The following is a 15,578-nucleotide window of genomic DNA, read 5'->3' as shown; positions in this document are numbered from 1 at the left end:
AACACGTTCTTGATAGGGACTTTTCTGAAAACAAAACAACCAATGAGATCTGGGACAGCAAATATTACCCGGATGTAAAATATAGCCATCTTTGTAGGGGGAAAATGTCCGCTTGTCACAGAGTGAAAGGCTAAAAGAGGTGGATATCAAATATAGTGCATTTAAAACTATAAGTAAATGTTATATGAATTCTGTAAAGAGTGTTGAAATTCTTACAAAAATAAAAGTCTTTACGTATATGAATGACAGGACAGTGTATTTACACACATTTTTAATATAACCTTCACTGTGTGTGATGATTACATGATAACGTAATATTGACTTGAAGATTAAAATATGAAATGGTTAAAATGACGAAATTCCTTTTAAAAATGCTACAATATTCCGTCACGAAAATCACAGTAAGAACTTTTTCGGTTCAGTTACCGAATCTCCGTTACGACGATATATCGTCATACATATAGGAACGCCTGACTCGTTCCTCTTTGGATATCTGAAATTTAACACGATCGACGATCGACTTTTTTCGCCTGCAAGCATGGAGAATTTTGTAGAAGCTTCGTCTCAGCAGCAGGTTGAGGACTTTTTAAAGGTAGCCGGGAGGTATGTTTTAAATGCTTGGAAAGTATTTGTTCATGTTCATAGAGGAGAAAAGTATTTGATGTGTCATATATGTATTTTTTTTTTTTGTGTATTTTAGGTTCGCAGGTAAATAGGATGCGAGGAGTTAGCTACATGCTAACAATCTGAGTGAAATTACAAAACATTACACATTCACATGTAGTTTTCAGCTAAATTTTCCAGGAACATCCGTTATTATATCATTAAATACTCTGTGAAAGCATCCACACCTCTTCGTTATATGTTTTTATTGACTGTTGGCGTGTAGCCGGCTTTTTTTTGCTTTGCCAGTGAGTGCACAGGCTGAACGTGAATAGTAAAACTGTGCCAAAACATTGATCTAAACAGAGTAATCTTTGACATATGAATCCCAGTAACATACATTTTCCTGCTGTCCACTTATCTGCTGGGTTTGAGTCTGTGCCAGAAGTTCATGATTATAATTATAAATAATAATAATAATATATTTTAAGATTTCATTAAGGATTGCCTTGGCTTGGAAGGTTATTTTTTCTTTGTTATTTTGTGCATCCAAATCACTGTGTGTATAATTATTGTATATTTATGTAATTCTACAGAATTTTCCTGGAAGTAGTGAGCACTTCTATTATTGAGTTGAAAGTTGAGTACTTTATTATTTTTATTCTATTGCTTTTATTATGATTCTGTTAATTATCTTAATTAATAAGGTAACATGATGGCACAGCAGGTAGTGCAGGTGCCTCACAGCTTCAGTGCTGTGGGTTTGAATTTGGCTCAGTTTGTGTGGCGTTTCAGTTGGTTTCCTCTGGGGGCTGCAGTTATGTCCCAGTTATATATATTTGTGTGTGTGTGTGTGTGTGTGTGTGTGTGTGAGTGAGATTGTGATTGTGTCACACCACTGTGCTGTATTAAAGGTTTAACATATAGTGTGTCTTGCGTTGTAAGTTGCTTTGGCAGAAGGTGTTGGATGAATACGTTGATTTTATGAAGTTTTGGAGACCATATTCTGCTCAATACATTAATGTTAATGTAAAATATTAATTCAAATGCGATCCTGATGTTAAGAAAGATGCTGACATTGTGTTCCATGCTCTTTACTTTGAAATATGGAAAGGTGTATCTACCGGTAATTGGCTGAATTTGTCATCTTTACTGCAGGCTGCCCTCTGCAAAGCAGTTGCGTTCATTTACAATTACTTTTACATTTATTCATTTACCTGATGCTTTTCTCCAAAGTGGCTTACAGCAGTAATTATTTACCCATTTATACAGCTGGGTAATTTTACTGGAGCAATTTAGGGTAAGTACGTTGCTCAAGGGTACTACAGCTGGAAGTGGGATTGAAACCTGCAACCTCCGGGTGCAAAGGCAGCAGCTCTAACCTTAACAAGACTCTTTTTAAGAAGAAACATGTAATTTTCTTTTGCCAGGTTGCTCACAGTGGTTCATTTTTATGCACCATGGGCCCCGCAGTGCACGCAGATGAACGATGTGATGGAAGAGTTGGCCAAGGAGCATCCTCAGGTCACCTTTGTCAAGGTGTGTACTGCAGTTCAGTGCTCAGTGTTACCTTTGCTAATGCTAAGTTGCTTACAGCTATTCACCTGTTTGTACAGCAGGGTATTCTTACTGTATTGATTCAGAGTAAGTACCTTGATCAAGAGTCCTACAGCAGGAGTGGGGCCTCAAACCCACAACTGCAAGATGACAGGTCTAACCTACATGCTACCTGCTGCCCCTGTTAAAAACTGTTTTATCAGTCTAAGGTACTTAATAGAAACATGCCATGGATATAAAGAATGTAATATTACCACAGCCTTAAATGGAGTAAGTATAGTTAAATTACATTGGTTTGGGAGATGGATGATTTGTTTAAGCTGATCAATACGAAAGGAAATGCTGCACTTTTCAATCTGTCTGAGCTCATTTATGAAAGATTGAAAGAGTATCTTTTTGGCTAAAAGCAGTTGTGGCGACAAAGTGGAGTGCGGGGTTATACTCAGTAGGTGTCCTGCAATTGCCTGAGGGTTTTGTGTCAAGAACATGGGTCACCGGCTAATTGATCCACACCGGATCTTTCTGCAAGGTCTGCTGTAAGGAACCGATATAATATTTCATTTTAATAGATTTTTTTCGACTCCCCCCCCCCCCCACCTTGCTGGTAGTCCACCCCACTCTCTGCATCTACCCTTGAATCCTTGCGGCACTGGTCCGAGCTCATAAAGCACTTCTCCTTATGGCCCCAGAGGATCTTATGGTGTGGGTCTACTGGCTCGCTCCGACCTTGCCTCCCTAGCTGTCTTATTATCTACTGAGGCAGGGGAGGAGATGATGAAGACCGTTAGCCTCGCGTACAACCGGCTGCACCCCCTTGGCTTAATGATAACAGTCTCTCCGATGCACTGCTGATTGATGCTTGTAGCCTCTTGGCTCATTACTGGAAAGAAAATGCTCTTTGGTTTGCTCAGTAGCCCCTGTGAAACATACGTGTTTGCATATGTTAACTTATGTTCGTTTTTATTGTTTGTGGTCACATCCTGATGAGTTGCAACAGCATAAAAAAACATTGCTCGAAGTGCTATGTGCTGCTGTAACTCAGACCAGCTTCTGTTTTTATGGTCATTGCATCAACTAGATGTTACATGTTTGTCAGTACTCCCAGGGTTAGCATTCGTAGCTAGAGATTTTGTTGAAGAAGCAGCGAGCTGTCCATTGAAAGGTCATGTGTGTATCATATTATTTTGGAAGTGACACTAGTGCTGTGAAAGGTGATGAGATGCATCATAAAGGCATGCTGGTCAGTTTCATCGGTGCTCGTCTCTTGATTTTTAAATTTTTTTTTTTTTTTTTTTTGCAAAATGACTCAGATGCTACACACCTCAACAAAAGTTCAGCTTTAGACTGTCATCCATTAATAGAAGTATATTAGCCACATGTTTTGTAAGTGTTTTCCAACACCCAAAACGAGTAACGTTACTTCATCATAATTGCATGTACATTTATTCATTTAGCCAACGCTGATGTACTACATCCAGAGGTGGCAATTCAGTCCGTGACCCTTTGGGTCCAAAGGCAGTAGCTCCCACCACTATGCTACCAGCTGTCCCCTGAAAGACAATATCAATGCACTTAAGATAACTGTAAAAGTAAAACACGACATTGCATTGTCTTAACGTCCACTTTCCTTACCTCGAAAGTGGTCTTCCATGTGTAGGATTCAGGCCTAAGCATAACAAGATGCTACATTTCACTTGTATCTGACCTGGTTTAAGACCATCTGTACGCCGTTTTTGTTGGGCAGCCTAAAAGTGTTTTAGCAGCCAAGCTGTGATGTGGAATCTCTGCCCCTTTCTGCAGTTTAGGCAAAAATATGCAAACAAACAAACAATAATATAGGAAGATGAGCCTTGTTCTTGTGTGTGAATTTGTTGAATTGTTTCCTTTGGGAATACACAACATGAAACCACAGGCCTCCCCCCAGCTGGCCAAAAAGAAACCTCTAGGCCAGTGTGAATACATTTAGTATGTCACAAATTTAAATGTGTTCTGGATTTAATGTTGAACTTTTTCATACTGAAATTTATAACAGTATTAAATGCTTGACATTTCTTACAGCTGATTGTACAAATGCTGTCTGCCTCGGTGTGTATTTCTCAATTCTGGTGAGAAGAGCACGCACGGGGGGGCGCTCATGTGAAGACCGAGTAGGTATTTCCTGTACTTCATGTATCATGCTCAGTGTGACTGATGGTGCTGAGCACCGATCACAGATTGGCGAAGTGTGAAGGACGTCCTCCTGGGGTGTCCTCCAGCGGAGGGTGATGTCTTGGGCCGTCCTTGCATGGCATTGTTCCCCTTCAGCTTTATTTTTTTTATTATATCAGCTTGCAGAAAGAGAACATTGTTCATTTTGAGAGTGATTTGACACCATTATTGTGCCTCCTGGGTATTGCGGTCTTCCAAATTTTTGATGCAAGTGTCAGCTGTGTGTGTCAATGTAAGGCATACACACTTGAAGGAGATACATTAACACACAGCTTTCACCACATGAGAACAAGCTGTACATGTGAGAAGAGCTGCATGCTTTGTGGGTCTGGATGTCAGCCCATTTTGAGCTGTGAATCCCACTTTTTTTTCCACTTGGAAAAGGTGGCGCTCCACGCGCTCATCAATTGCCATGCGGACCGGACGCCCCGGCAGCCCGATGAGCTCCCGGCACAACATAAGGGTTGTAATCATGACATAGCCACACTGGGTGATTTATGGATTTCAATATCTGGTAGCTAAATGCAGTTGAAAATTTACTGGGTCAGTAGTGCAATGGAAAAATGTTGCCCCCCGAGCCGCCCAAAGGAATTTCTGTACATTTGTACCAAAATGACCCGCCGATGGCTTGTTGCAGCTGCGTGTCTGCAGCACAAGTTCAGTTTATAACATGCTGACATGTTGCGTTTCATGTAAAAATAACCAAAGGAGAGATTTTATATGCTGTTTTGGGGTGACATTTTGGGGGTAAAGAGACTTTTAAAGCGAAACTCGCAGACGTGCCATCTTGTGAGCTTCTTCAGCTCTGCTTTGTTTAGCAAGTAGAGAACTTTCCATGGAGATTGCAAAGTCCAACTTGGTAACACGGTGGCACAGCATAACTTTTGCTTTATTTATTTATCAAAGTAAATGTTGCATATCAGAGCAGTCACACGCAAGATGATGTCTACAGTGTTTTTTTTTTCTTCCCCTTATTTGCATTTTAATTTAACATTCGTTTTAGAATCGGAGAAAGGAGGCTGAAAAGAGTGAATCTTCTCAACAGTGGGGTACGCAGAGGTTCATTGCAAGTTGCAACATCCCCCCCCCCACCCCGTGATAAGAGACTAGAGCAAAAGAAGTAGTGAATGTCAGCCAAGCAGATTTGGGTTTCTGTTTCTTTTCTCTATGCCAGTTCAAAGTTTTTTTTTCTTTTGGTTTTTTTTTTCTTTCTTTCTTTCTTTAAAATCCTTGAATACGGTACCTTGCGGCAAAAAAAAATAATATTCTCAGGAATCATAGCACAGACCCTTATGTTTAAATGCAGCGGCCACTTTACTTGACTCGGGAGGTGGCTAGCAGTGGAAAATTAACGGTGTTACTGGGCTTTTCCTTCTCCAGCTGGAGGCCGAGGCCGTGCCGGAGGTGTCGGAGAAGTATGAGATCAGCTCTGTGCCCACCTTCCTGTTCTTCAAGGTAAGCTGTCCGATGCCGATGTTGCTGCACAGGTGCCCCTCCTGCTTCTTCAACTCCCTGGGGGAGAAGTGCTCCAATGGTTCACGGTCCACTGGACACCATGCAGTCCTCAGGTTGAGGGACAATAAACAGTGGCAATATCTCTGATATTAGTGAATCAGTAGGTTGTGGGCAAAGATGGGAAATTTGCTCAACATTGAAGGGTTTGCTGTAGTTTTATTGGAATTTCTGAGATTTTTCTTATTATGGGTTTCTCTTCATACACTTTTATACCTGTTCTGTCACCTCATTTTTTAAAGGTACATCCAGGTAAATTATTTTCAGTGCTAGTCTGTGAATCATGGCAACAAAAAACAGGAAAAGAAATCCGGAGAAACCAGGTGAATCAAGTTGTGAACCTGTTAACAAGGAGCCGAAGGGGAGAGAGTCAGATGTTGACAGTGCTCATGGTTACCCCACTTTTCGCTGACATTGTAACTTGACAAACATCTGCAGGGCCCGAAGGTCTTTTCTCCGTCTTTCAGCCGAGTACTTGCAAGACAAGAAGGGAGAGTGACTAGACAAGCTGGAGCCTGCAGAGGGAGATAAGGCAAACAATGAAAGCACTGAATAATTGTGTGTGTTTGTATTCCCTTAGAGAGGTGAGAGGGTGGACAGGCTGGATGGAGCTCATGCCCCTGAGCTCACCAAGAAGGTCCAGCGGCTGGCGTCCAGTGATGCTGTACCGGCTGGAGCAAAAGAACATCCTCAGGCGGACCTTAATGAGCGCCTGAAGAGGCTCATCAACGCTGCGTCCTGCATGGTGTTCATGAAGGGCTCACCTCAGGAGCCTCGATGCGGTAAACACGTCAGCAGGGTGGAAGCTAGATGTGGGCCTGGGCAGGGCTTAAGGGGAGCATCAAGGGTTTCATGGCATGGTACTAATTTCTCTGACAGGCAACTAAACACCTTGGAGACATCGTAGATGAACACAGACACGACAAATCCGGACATCAGTTTGTTACAGTTAGTGACCACAAATAAGTGTCTTTATTGTCAACAACCATCTCATATGCTTTTATTAAAGTGCTCTTTTATATTTGACTTATTCACGAGGTTGTGAGAGAGTAATCTGCATGCTGGAGTGAAATGGAGTCCCTATTATGTCTCTTTGAGGTTCCATCACCACATACTCAGTCACAGTAAAAATGTGCACAAAAGCTGGTGTGTGACACACGATGCCTAAATAGTTTATGGTTTTTTTTTTTGTTTTTTTTTTACATTTATGTGGCAGCAAGTGAGCTAGCGGTAAAATCCACTGCCTTGCAGTCATAGAACACGGGTTCAAATCCCCGTCATCCTCTAGTACCCTTGACCGTGGTACTTATCTTTACTGATACAGTAAAAATGACCCAGCTGTATAAATGGTTGAATATTTGTAAGTAGCTTATTTCAAAATCCTAACATTTTAAGTAGATCTGGAGAAAAGCACAAGCTAATTTTATAAATAGTAATACATAGTTCCTTATTTATCAGATCACATATTAGTATTTCTTTTACATTTCAGCTATGCATTGATTTTTAGAAGACAGAACCGCAATAAATTTTCTTGTAATTATAGAAGCTGGCAGTTGAGTACAGTGTTGTTATGTGGTGATGAATAGAACGACGTTGTGAACAGATGCAACCATTTAGCGTGATTTTGATGCTGCTTTCCTTCGTAAGCAAATGCTGATAATGTGCCGTGACATATGGCGGCCCTGGCTTGATGTCGGGCCAAATGAATGTTCGTTTGCAAACTGTACATAAACGTGATTTCATCCGCACGTATTTTTTTTCAGGATAAGTCAGCACTTCTCAGGGAAGGAAAAAAAAAAATACTTTAAGAAACAGTGCCTTCGTAGTGCTTTTGAGAAACTTAAACAAATGTATACGAGCATATATAAAAAATAAGGCATCCAATCATTCTTGTCTGGCGTGTGTTGCCTACAGCCAGAGAAAGCAGCTGGACTGCATGTTTTCCCGGCGTAATAGAAACAAGTTAATATATTGCCAGCTGAATAACCATTACTGTGAAGCCTCTAGCTGTTTTATAATGAATTCCCAGATGAATGGCAAAGGGGGAGGGGGTATCACGATGAGGATTTTTACTGCAGGCTCTACATGGAGTTAACACTTCACCTTGCTTAGCAGACTCACGCGCAACACGATGCCTGGGCTGTACCTGAACACTCTGAATATCAAAAAAGCAAACAGCTTTTACAGTGTGTATAAATAGACAATGCAATAACATGGCTATATGTGTTCAAAATATGGATGAATATGTGTGTATTTTTTTAACCCTAAAGCATCTATATTTACATTTTGTCAAGGGGGGGGGGAGTATTTTTCATATAGTGATATTTATCTAAAGCTCTTTTTTGCTAATAATAATAATAATAATACCTTTTATTAGTGTATGGCTGACACGTTTGTTTAAGGTGACATGCAGGGTTCTACCATAGTATGTAACATCCATCAGTCATCAGTGATCACGTGTGTATTGCTGGATTGCGGTAATTTGGGACCTATACCACAAACACAGGATGTAAGGCAGGGTACACACTGGATGAGACAGCACTCCATCACAGGACAATGACACACTTGCTCATTCACACGTGTGCACACACAGTAGGCAGTTTAGAATCACCAGTTCGCCTGAAACATGTATTTGGACTTTGGGAGGGAACCAGAGCATCTGGAGGAAAGCCACATGGGTTGAGGGAGAACATACAAACTCCACATAGACTGAGCTGGATTCAGACCCACATCTGAACAGAAAAAGCAGGAGCTCTTAGGAACCAGTGCTGTCAGCTGTACTACCCTATAATTTCATATACTTACGTATGTTAAATTCTTTAGCTGGTGGAGTGTGTAACAGAGTGGTAAAGAAATTGTGTTCTTCATCTCACAGGCCAAAAAGTTGTGGAATTTACTGTAGTAATAAAGCATTTTTGTGTCCTGTGGGTCCACAGTAAATATAGTATATTGTTCATAATTGAACACAGTGACCAGTAATCAATAGAACAGTCAAAAAAGAGTTATTAATTGACCTAATATGAGGGATTTGTAAGTGGGCAGTAATAACACTCACTTTGGTCATTTAATGCAGGTTAAAGAAATAATCCATCATAGTGGACAGTTTAACCCTGGTCCTTATCCCCTTTCTTTCCATCATCTGTGTTTTGTGGGAACTCTGGCTAAGCAAAGTGTCCGTCTTTAGAGTGAAACACCTCCTGCTGCTGTTGATCTTGCAGGTCTTTGGTAGGTTTGGATGTTTGCTGATAACATGTTTGTGATGCTGCCTTACAGCACACACGGTTTGTTCACGCTCAGCACCAAAAAGCCTGAGATATTGCAACCGTTTCTGTAGATGAGTCTTTCATCTGCGCACTGAGAAATGTATTAGCTGAAGACTGTGTGGGCTGGTCAGTCTGCTCAGAATTATTATTATTATTATTATTATTATTATGGTTATTAATTCCTTTAGCTGACACTTTTCTGCAAAGCAGTTTAAAATGTTGAGTACTCTAAGCAACTTTCAATGATTTGCTCCTTCGTACAGCAATTTTTGGGTAATTTTTTATTGTTTTCAATTGAAGTTTTGTACCATTTGTCGAGGTAGTAAAGCAGGGGTGTGGATTCAAACCCAGATCTTTAGATCATGAGGCAGCAGCTCTGACTACAATGCCAACTAGTGATCTTTCTTGCATGACTCGGTTAAGTCATCTGTGAAAGGTTGAAAAGGGATTTTTATTGTAACGGCAACTGATTAGCTGTAAAAATTTTAAAGTTTAAAGGTGTGTTTCTGAATCTTTTGTGCGGTTGGTGTCTACAGGGTTCAGCAGGCAACTCGTTCAGATCCTGAACGACCATGGCATCCAGTTCAGCAGCTTTGACATCCTTTCTGATGAGGAGGTGCGGCAGGGCCTAAAGACGTACTCCAACTGGCCCACGTACCCCCAAGTCTACGTCAACGGCGAGCTTGTTGGGGGGCTGGACATCATTAAGGTTCGTACCTGGAATGGAGTGTGTGGGAGCCGGGAGGGGGAGGGGGAGGGTCTAGGCAACCCCATTGATGTGCATTCATATCAGGGCCTCATGTAAAGACACAAATGAGGCCTAGTTAGCCATGGGCTCGCATCCATCCACTTTTCCCGTAGGGATCCTTGCCCCACCTCCAGCATTTGGCAAAATGACCACTTGTGTGTTTTAAATATGGTGTCCTGTTGTGGGAAGCCCATAGGTCCAGAGACCATCCTGTCCCCAGCAACTGTCTAGGGGAGAAACTGGGGACCAGCATGGAGCCCAAGGTTAAGCTGGGTTTATGCCTCTTGCAGGAACTCGTGGAGTCCAAGGAGCTGACCAACACCTTTCCAACGGCTGTGACACTAGAGCACAGGTACGAAGGGCCCAATGTCTCACCCATAAAACTGCACACCCTACAGTCCCAGCTGTGGCTTCAGTCGCTTGCATGTGTCCATCGTTCCGACAGGTTGAAGGCACTCATCAACAGAACTCCTGTCATCCTCTTCATGAAAGGCAACAAAGAGGTGAGCCTCTCGGTAGAGGTGAGGAGGGTTAGAGTTGAGTAGTGAACACGGTGTAGTGCATCGCTCCCGTGTGCCTCCGCTTGTTCCGAGGACCAGCCTGCACATCCACGCTGAAGCCATCATGTCGGCTTCTCAGCATCACAATGGGGAAGGCGGACCTCCTCCTCGCTCTTCAGATACATGAAGCACAAAGATGTGGATTTCAGTGTAAAGCAATTCCCATGTGTTCTTTCTCCTCCTTTCTTCCCCCCAGTTTTGAAATTCAGTTCATTTTTGGAAAAAGGAAATAAATGAAAAATATATTCTTCACAGGCAGCTTTAGCATGGCCTCTTTGAAGACAGAATATGAAAGCAGGGCTGTTTTGTGAAGAATCCTCGGTCCTCTGTCCTCTTTACCTTCCCCTTGTCTTTGTCATCTCAAACGGATTTTGGGAACATGTACACTTGGTATATTTGAAGAGCGATGCCTTTATGTGAAGGGCAGGAAACGTCTTCTCCTGTGACTCTGCGCTCTCGATTCACCTTGTCCTTTTCAGTTGTGAAGTGTGTGGTTCTTTTTTAATACTTGTCTCTGAAAACGTAGGGGGCCAAATGTGGATTCAGCCGGCAAATACTTGAAATCCTGAACAGTACGGGGTAAGGACCTGTTCATTTTTAAGCTTAATTTTTCTTTCAAAAATTGGTTTGGAAAGGGCAGCATGGTGCTACAGCAGATTGAGCATCTATGCCGTGTTTTCAGATGTGGGTTCCAGTCTGGCTCAGTTTCGGTGAAGTTTGCATGCTCTCTCCACGTTTATGTGGGTTTCCTCTAAGTGCCCTGTTTCCTCCCACACTGCAAAGACACGTTATGTGAATTGGTGAATCTAAATTTCCTGTGTGTGTGTCTGTGGAGGATTGCAAGCGATTGCCCAGTGATGGTCTTGGGGTGTTCCACCCAAGATGTGCTTCGTGCCCTGTGCTTGTGGGATAGGCTCCAGACCACTGTGACCCTGGATTGAATGAGTGGTTATTGGTAATAAATGGAGTGATGGATGAAAATTTGGCTGGGATGTAAAAATCTCTGCAACAGAACAGTCTCCTTTCAAGTAAAGTGTGTGTGTCAAGGAGAGTGTAGGGGAGATAAACACCATAATGTGAGAAACGATGCATATGGTACAATTCCTTGAAGAACACAGCCGTGAAAATGGTTTCTTTTAACCTGTCATTATCTTGTCACTTCTGTTGTCCTTCTACCTACATGTACTTACTGATAATTTATTTTTACCGTAATAATCAGTCAACCTGCTGACATGCTCTGGTTTTCACCAAATGTATGATTTTTTTTTTTTTTTGTAGTGTGGATTATGACACATTTGATATCCTGCTGGATGACGAGGTAGGTGTAGACCTAAAGACATTTGCTTAAGATCTCAGCACGAGCCGTTCACCGCATCAGTAATACGCCCTCCAGTGACGTCTCGTGTCATTGTGAATTACAGAACCGCTGTAATTTCCCATATGCGCAGATTCATAAACAATTCCTGGCATGCTGATTTTACTTGTCATAGAAGATGAATAATCTCTGCAGAATTACGTGATCATCTCTTTGCACTGCCCCCCCCTCCCCCCCACCGTTGAGTCGCAGGCAGGCTGTTTTTTTTAGCCCGGAGGCTTTCAGAGCCTCAGTTTACGCTGATCTCTCTGTAAATGTACGTGGACGTACACACGCTGCTTTTATACGATAGTAAAGTAGTTTTGGACATTTATATATTAGTTTTTTCAACAAATATCTTTGTAGTAGATAATATTGCAAAACAATGTCTGTTAAATAAGTGCTGCATATGTTTCCTTGTTTATTGTAACCCATTTATAGGTTAGACAGGGACTGAAGACTTACTCCAACTGGCCCACGTACCCTCAACTCTATGTGAAGGGGGAGCTCATTGGTGGACTGGACATTGTGAAGGTGGGATCACGTCATTATTGTTTGTTAGCTTTTTCTGTGTAAAGTGACACATTTACATCAGACATGACAGTCATTTAACCCTCTCCAGGAAGACATTGCAAATTAGCATCATTAATTACCTACTAATACTAGCATTTCCTACTGCTAGTATTAATTTGGGCCTGAGAGGGTTAACAGTACAGTACACACTGATACGCTTGAATATCCATTAGCCTTTCAGCATCATTGTTGTTCTGAATAAGATCCCTGTGAAGTACTTAGAATGGAAAGAGAATCAGTAATTCGAAACTCATGTTTCCGAACACTCTGATTCTGATTTTTGTCTTTCACATTCCGCAGTTTTCCAGCAGGTGGCGCCAAAGTTCCATTCGTGTGTTCTAATGCACTCTTGAAATGCTCAGCATGTTGTATTGCTTTGCAGGAGCTGAAAGAGAGCGGCGAACTCCAGTCGGTCCTGAAAGGCGAGAGTTAGTGGCATCGTGGCTGGAGTGGAAGAGTTCAGGGATCAAGCAGCACTGTAGAAATCATTCTAGAAACGATTTGCTGTCATGTAACCTTTATGGCTGGGAAATGAATCTGTTTTGCGTGTCAGTTGTGGGTTAACGGAGAAACGTGTTATGCCCTCTGTATGAAATAAAGTTCTAAAGTGATTGCCGCCAGTTCTGTCTCTACTGCTTTGTGAAACCTCATAAAGAAGGGTGCCTGATTTTGGCAGGACATTTTTCCTGCTAATTTCTGCTGTTTGCTACTCCCAGCCAGTTGTGATTTCAGGAAACCCTTGTGGATGCTGGTGGAGGAAAAGACGATGGGCGTATAGATTAGACAGGGACTGAAGACTTACTCCAACTGGCCCATGTACCCTCAGCTCTTTGTGAAGGGGGACCTGTTGTCTGCCTCATGTTCTCTGTTACATTTCAGCAAAAGAAACCCAGTTCAGCTGTTCAGGATTTCTGTTTCCTGCAGCCGCAGCTGCTGTCTTGGAAAGTCGAGGCTCCTTTCTTGCCCTGTATTTCTAATATGGTATTACAATGTAACGTTGTACCCGAAAGGAAGGATCTGCACTGATTTATATTTAAATTTCAAGTTTGAACAAACGAGCTTCTGCTTGTTTCGATGTTTACCAGGGTGCTGTCTGTGTCTTCGGTGATGCGCCTGTGCTGAACAACAGGACGGAAATCATCCCGCACACAATCCTCCAGGAGGACACACCCAAAGATAAACATTTATTTTTTGAAACTAGTGCGGTTATGCCTCTAGAGCTGATGAATCTACTGTTAATCTACCATATTATCAAACAGATGCTGCTCTGTTTGTTGACAATATGGAGCGATGACTGAATGTGTTAATGCGGCTTTTCGCATTAATGAAGGTGATGGACACTCGTATGAAGTAAAAAGTCCTTGGCGGGGGAAAGTACGTTGGGCGTGCATGGAGGAGTTATTAAAAGTCAAGGAAGCATGCATATTTATGGGGTATGAGGTGCATTTGTCTCACCTGGCTGCATGCCAGGAGCGATCTCGTGCCATTAGCCCCTCAACAAACTCCTCTTCACGCTGTACTGGGCGCACCTGTGGTTCCCTGAATAATTACCACTCTCCAGCAAATCTACTCCGCTGCTAATGCCCTCGGCGATAGCAGCGAGAAAGACGGCCTGGGCCCGAAAGCCCTCCAGAAGTGCGTCGGCTCACGCATGCGGTGCTGAGCTAGTGCTTGAACTGAAGCGTGTCTAAATCAGCCTTCGTAATGCGCTGCTTTTACCGTTTCCACTTCGCCCCCCTCCTCCATTAAAACGTATCCTTTGTTCAAGTGGATGCGGTACGTTGATTTTGGGAAAATTAGCTGTGCGTCGTTATGCCAAAGTGGGGCAGGGATTTAAATACTTGTAGTTTCCTCCTGTGGCCACAGGGGGGAGAGATGGCTTTGTTGAGCAGTGTTCCCATGCAGTGGAATTGTACTGCTGGGTCTTGGCTGATACTAGCTGATTTTTGGACTCGTTACCTGCTTTGATCAGCGAAAATATGTGTTCTTAACAAGATTTCATTGGAAGGAATGAGTAGGCCATAAAAGTGGTAGGAGAACTGGCAGTGTAGTGGTTAGAGCTGCTGCCTTTGGACCCAAACTTTGCATGTTCGAGTCCCATCTCTGGCTGCCTTACCCTTGAGCAAGGTAAATACTGTAAATTGTTCCAGTAAAAATTACTGAGCTGTCTAAATGGGTAAATAACTGCAAGCAGCTTAACATTGTAAGTTGCTCTGGAGAAAAGTGTCAGCTAAATGAATAAATGTAAAATACAAGACATTATTCCATACATTACTAGTAATTGCTTATGTGGGGTCACTGAAGGTCAAGCCATGAGATGTGAGGAATAATGAGTGTCACATTGCAGGGAAAGTTGTGAGTCTGAGGGCAACAGGACACATGGGTAATGAGAGATTGGAGTTGGAGATGTTTCTGGATGATGGAAGCAGGGGAGCGCAGAAGCCCATGCAAACTGCACAGACTGGGATTCCAAAGCTGCGAGCGGATGACGCCACCCACATTCCCTGAGGAGGCACTGGAATATCTTCATACTCAGCACACACACGATCATCTCCCACAATCACTACATTTATGAGGTAAAGAGACTCAGGCCTACAGTATGTGATGCTTTCTGTCCAGCCTCAGGTACTGTGATTCAGCTCGCCTGCTGTTCCAGGTGTCAATCAGACACCGGTTTACACGTAGCCTATGTAAACCATCATGTTCTGTCCTCTCTGGACATTAGTAGGGAGAAATGAAAGCAGCAACTTTTTTTTGGAGATATTTACATTTATTAAATTTTCTGAGGTTTTTTCCCTCCAAGACAACTTCCAACTACACACACACACACCGTCTGAAGCAGCTTGTCCCAAGCGGGGTTGCGGCAAACCAGAGCCTAACCCAGCAACACAGGGCGTAAGGCTGGAGGGGGAGGGGACACACCCAGGACAGTACAGGATGCGAGTCTGTCACAAGGCACCCCAAGCAGGGCTTGAACCCCAGACCCGCCAGAGGGCAGGACCCGGTCAAACCCGCTGCGCCACAACACCCCCTCTAGTTTTCAGCTATTTAACATTTATGTAGCTGAGTAATTTTACTAGACCAATTTATTTTTTTGATAACTAGGCCTGCCTTACTTGATGGTACTTCAGCTGTGTGTGTGCGTATTTAACGTATTAAACATTTGTACGGCTGGGTGCGCATATATATACACACACACA

At 42.7% G+C, this 15,578-nt stretch overlaps 1 protein-coding gene across 1 annotated transcript; it reads left to right on the top strand.

Moving 5' to 3' along the window:
• Window positions 1–490: 490 nt before the first annotated feature.
• glrx3 (glutaredoxin 3) lies at window positions 491–12,992 on the top strand. Its single transcript, XM_018726472.2, has 11 exons — window positions 491–603; window positions 2,034–2,142; window positions 5,749–5,823; window positions 6,461–6,662; window positions 9,680–9,852; window positions 10,182–10,243; window positions 10,337–10,394; window positions 10,978–11,030; window positions 11,730–11,769; window positions 12,247–12,339; window positions 12,761–12,992. The coding sequence occupies exons 1-11, from the start codon at window positions 539–541 to the stop codon at window positions 12,809–12,811; spliced, it is 981 nt and encodes a 326-aa protein (XP_018581988.1). The 5' UTR covers window positions 491–538; the 3' UTR covers window positions 12,812–12,992.
• Window positions 12,993–15,578: the final 2,586 nt, after the last annotated feature.

The sequence above is a fragment of the Scleropages formosus genome, chromosome 24 (genome assembly GCF_900964775.1).
Source record: "Scleropages formosus chromosome 24, fSclFor1.1, whole genome shotgun sequence".
NCBI lineage: Eukaryota > Metazoa > Chordata > Actinopteri > Osteoglossiformes > Osteoglossidae > Scleropages > Scleropages formosus.
The sequence above is the reverse complement of the archived record's forward strand: the minus strand, read 5'-3'. Positions and strand labels throughout refer to the sequence as shown.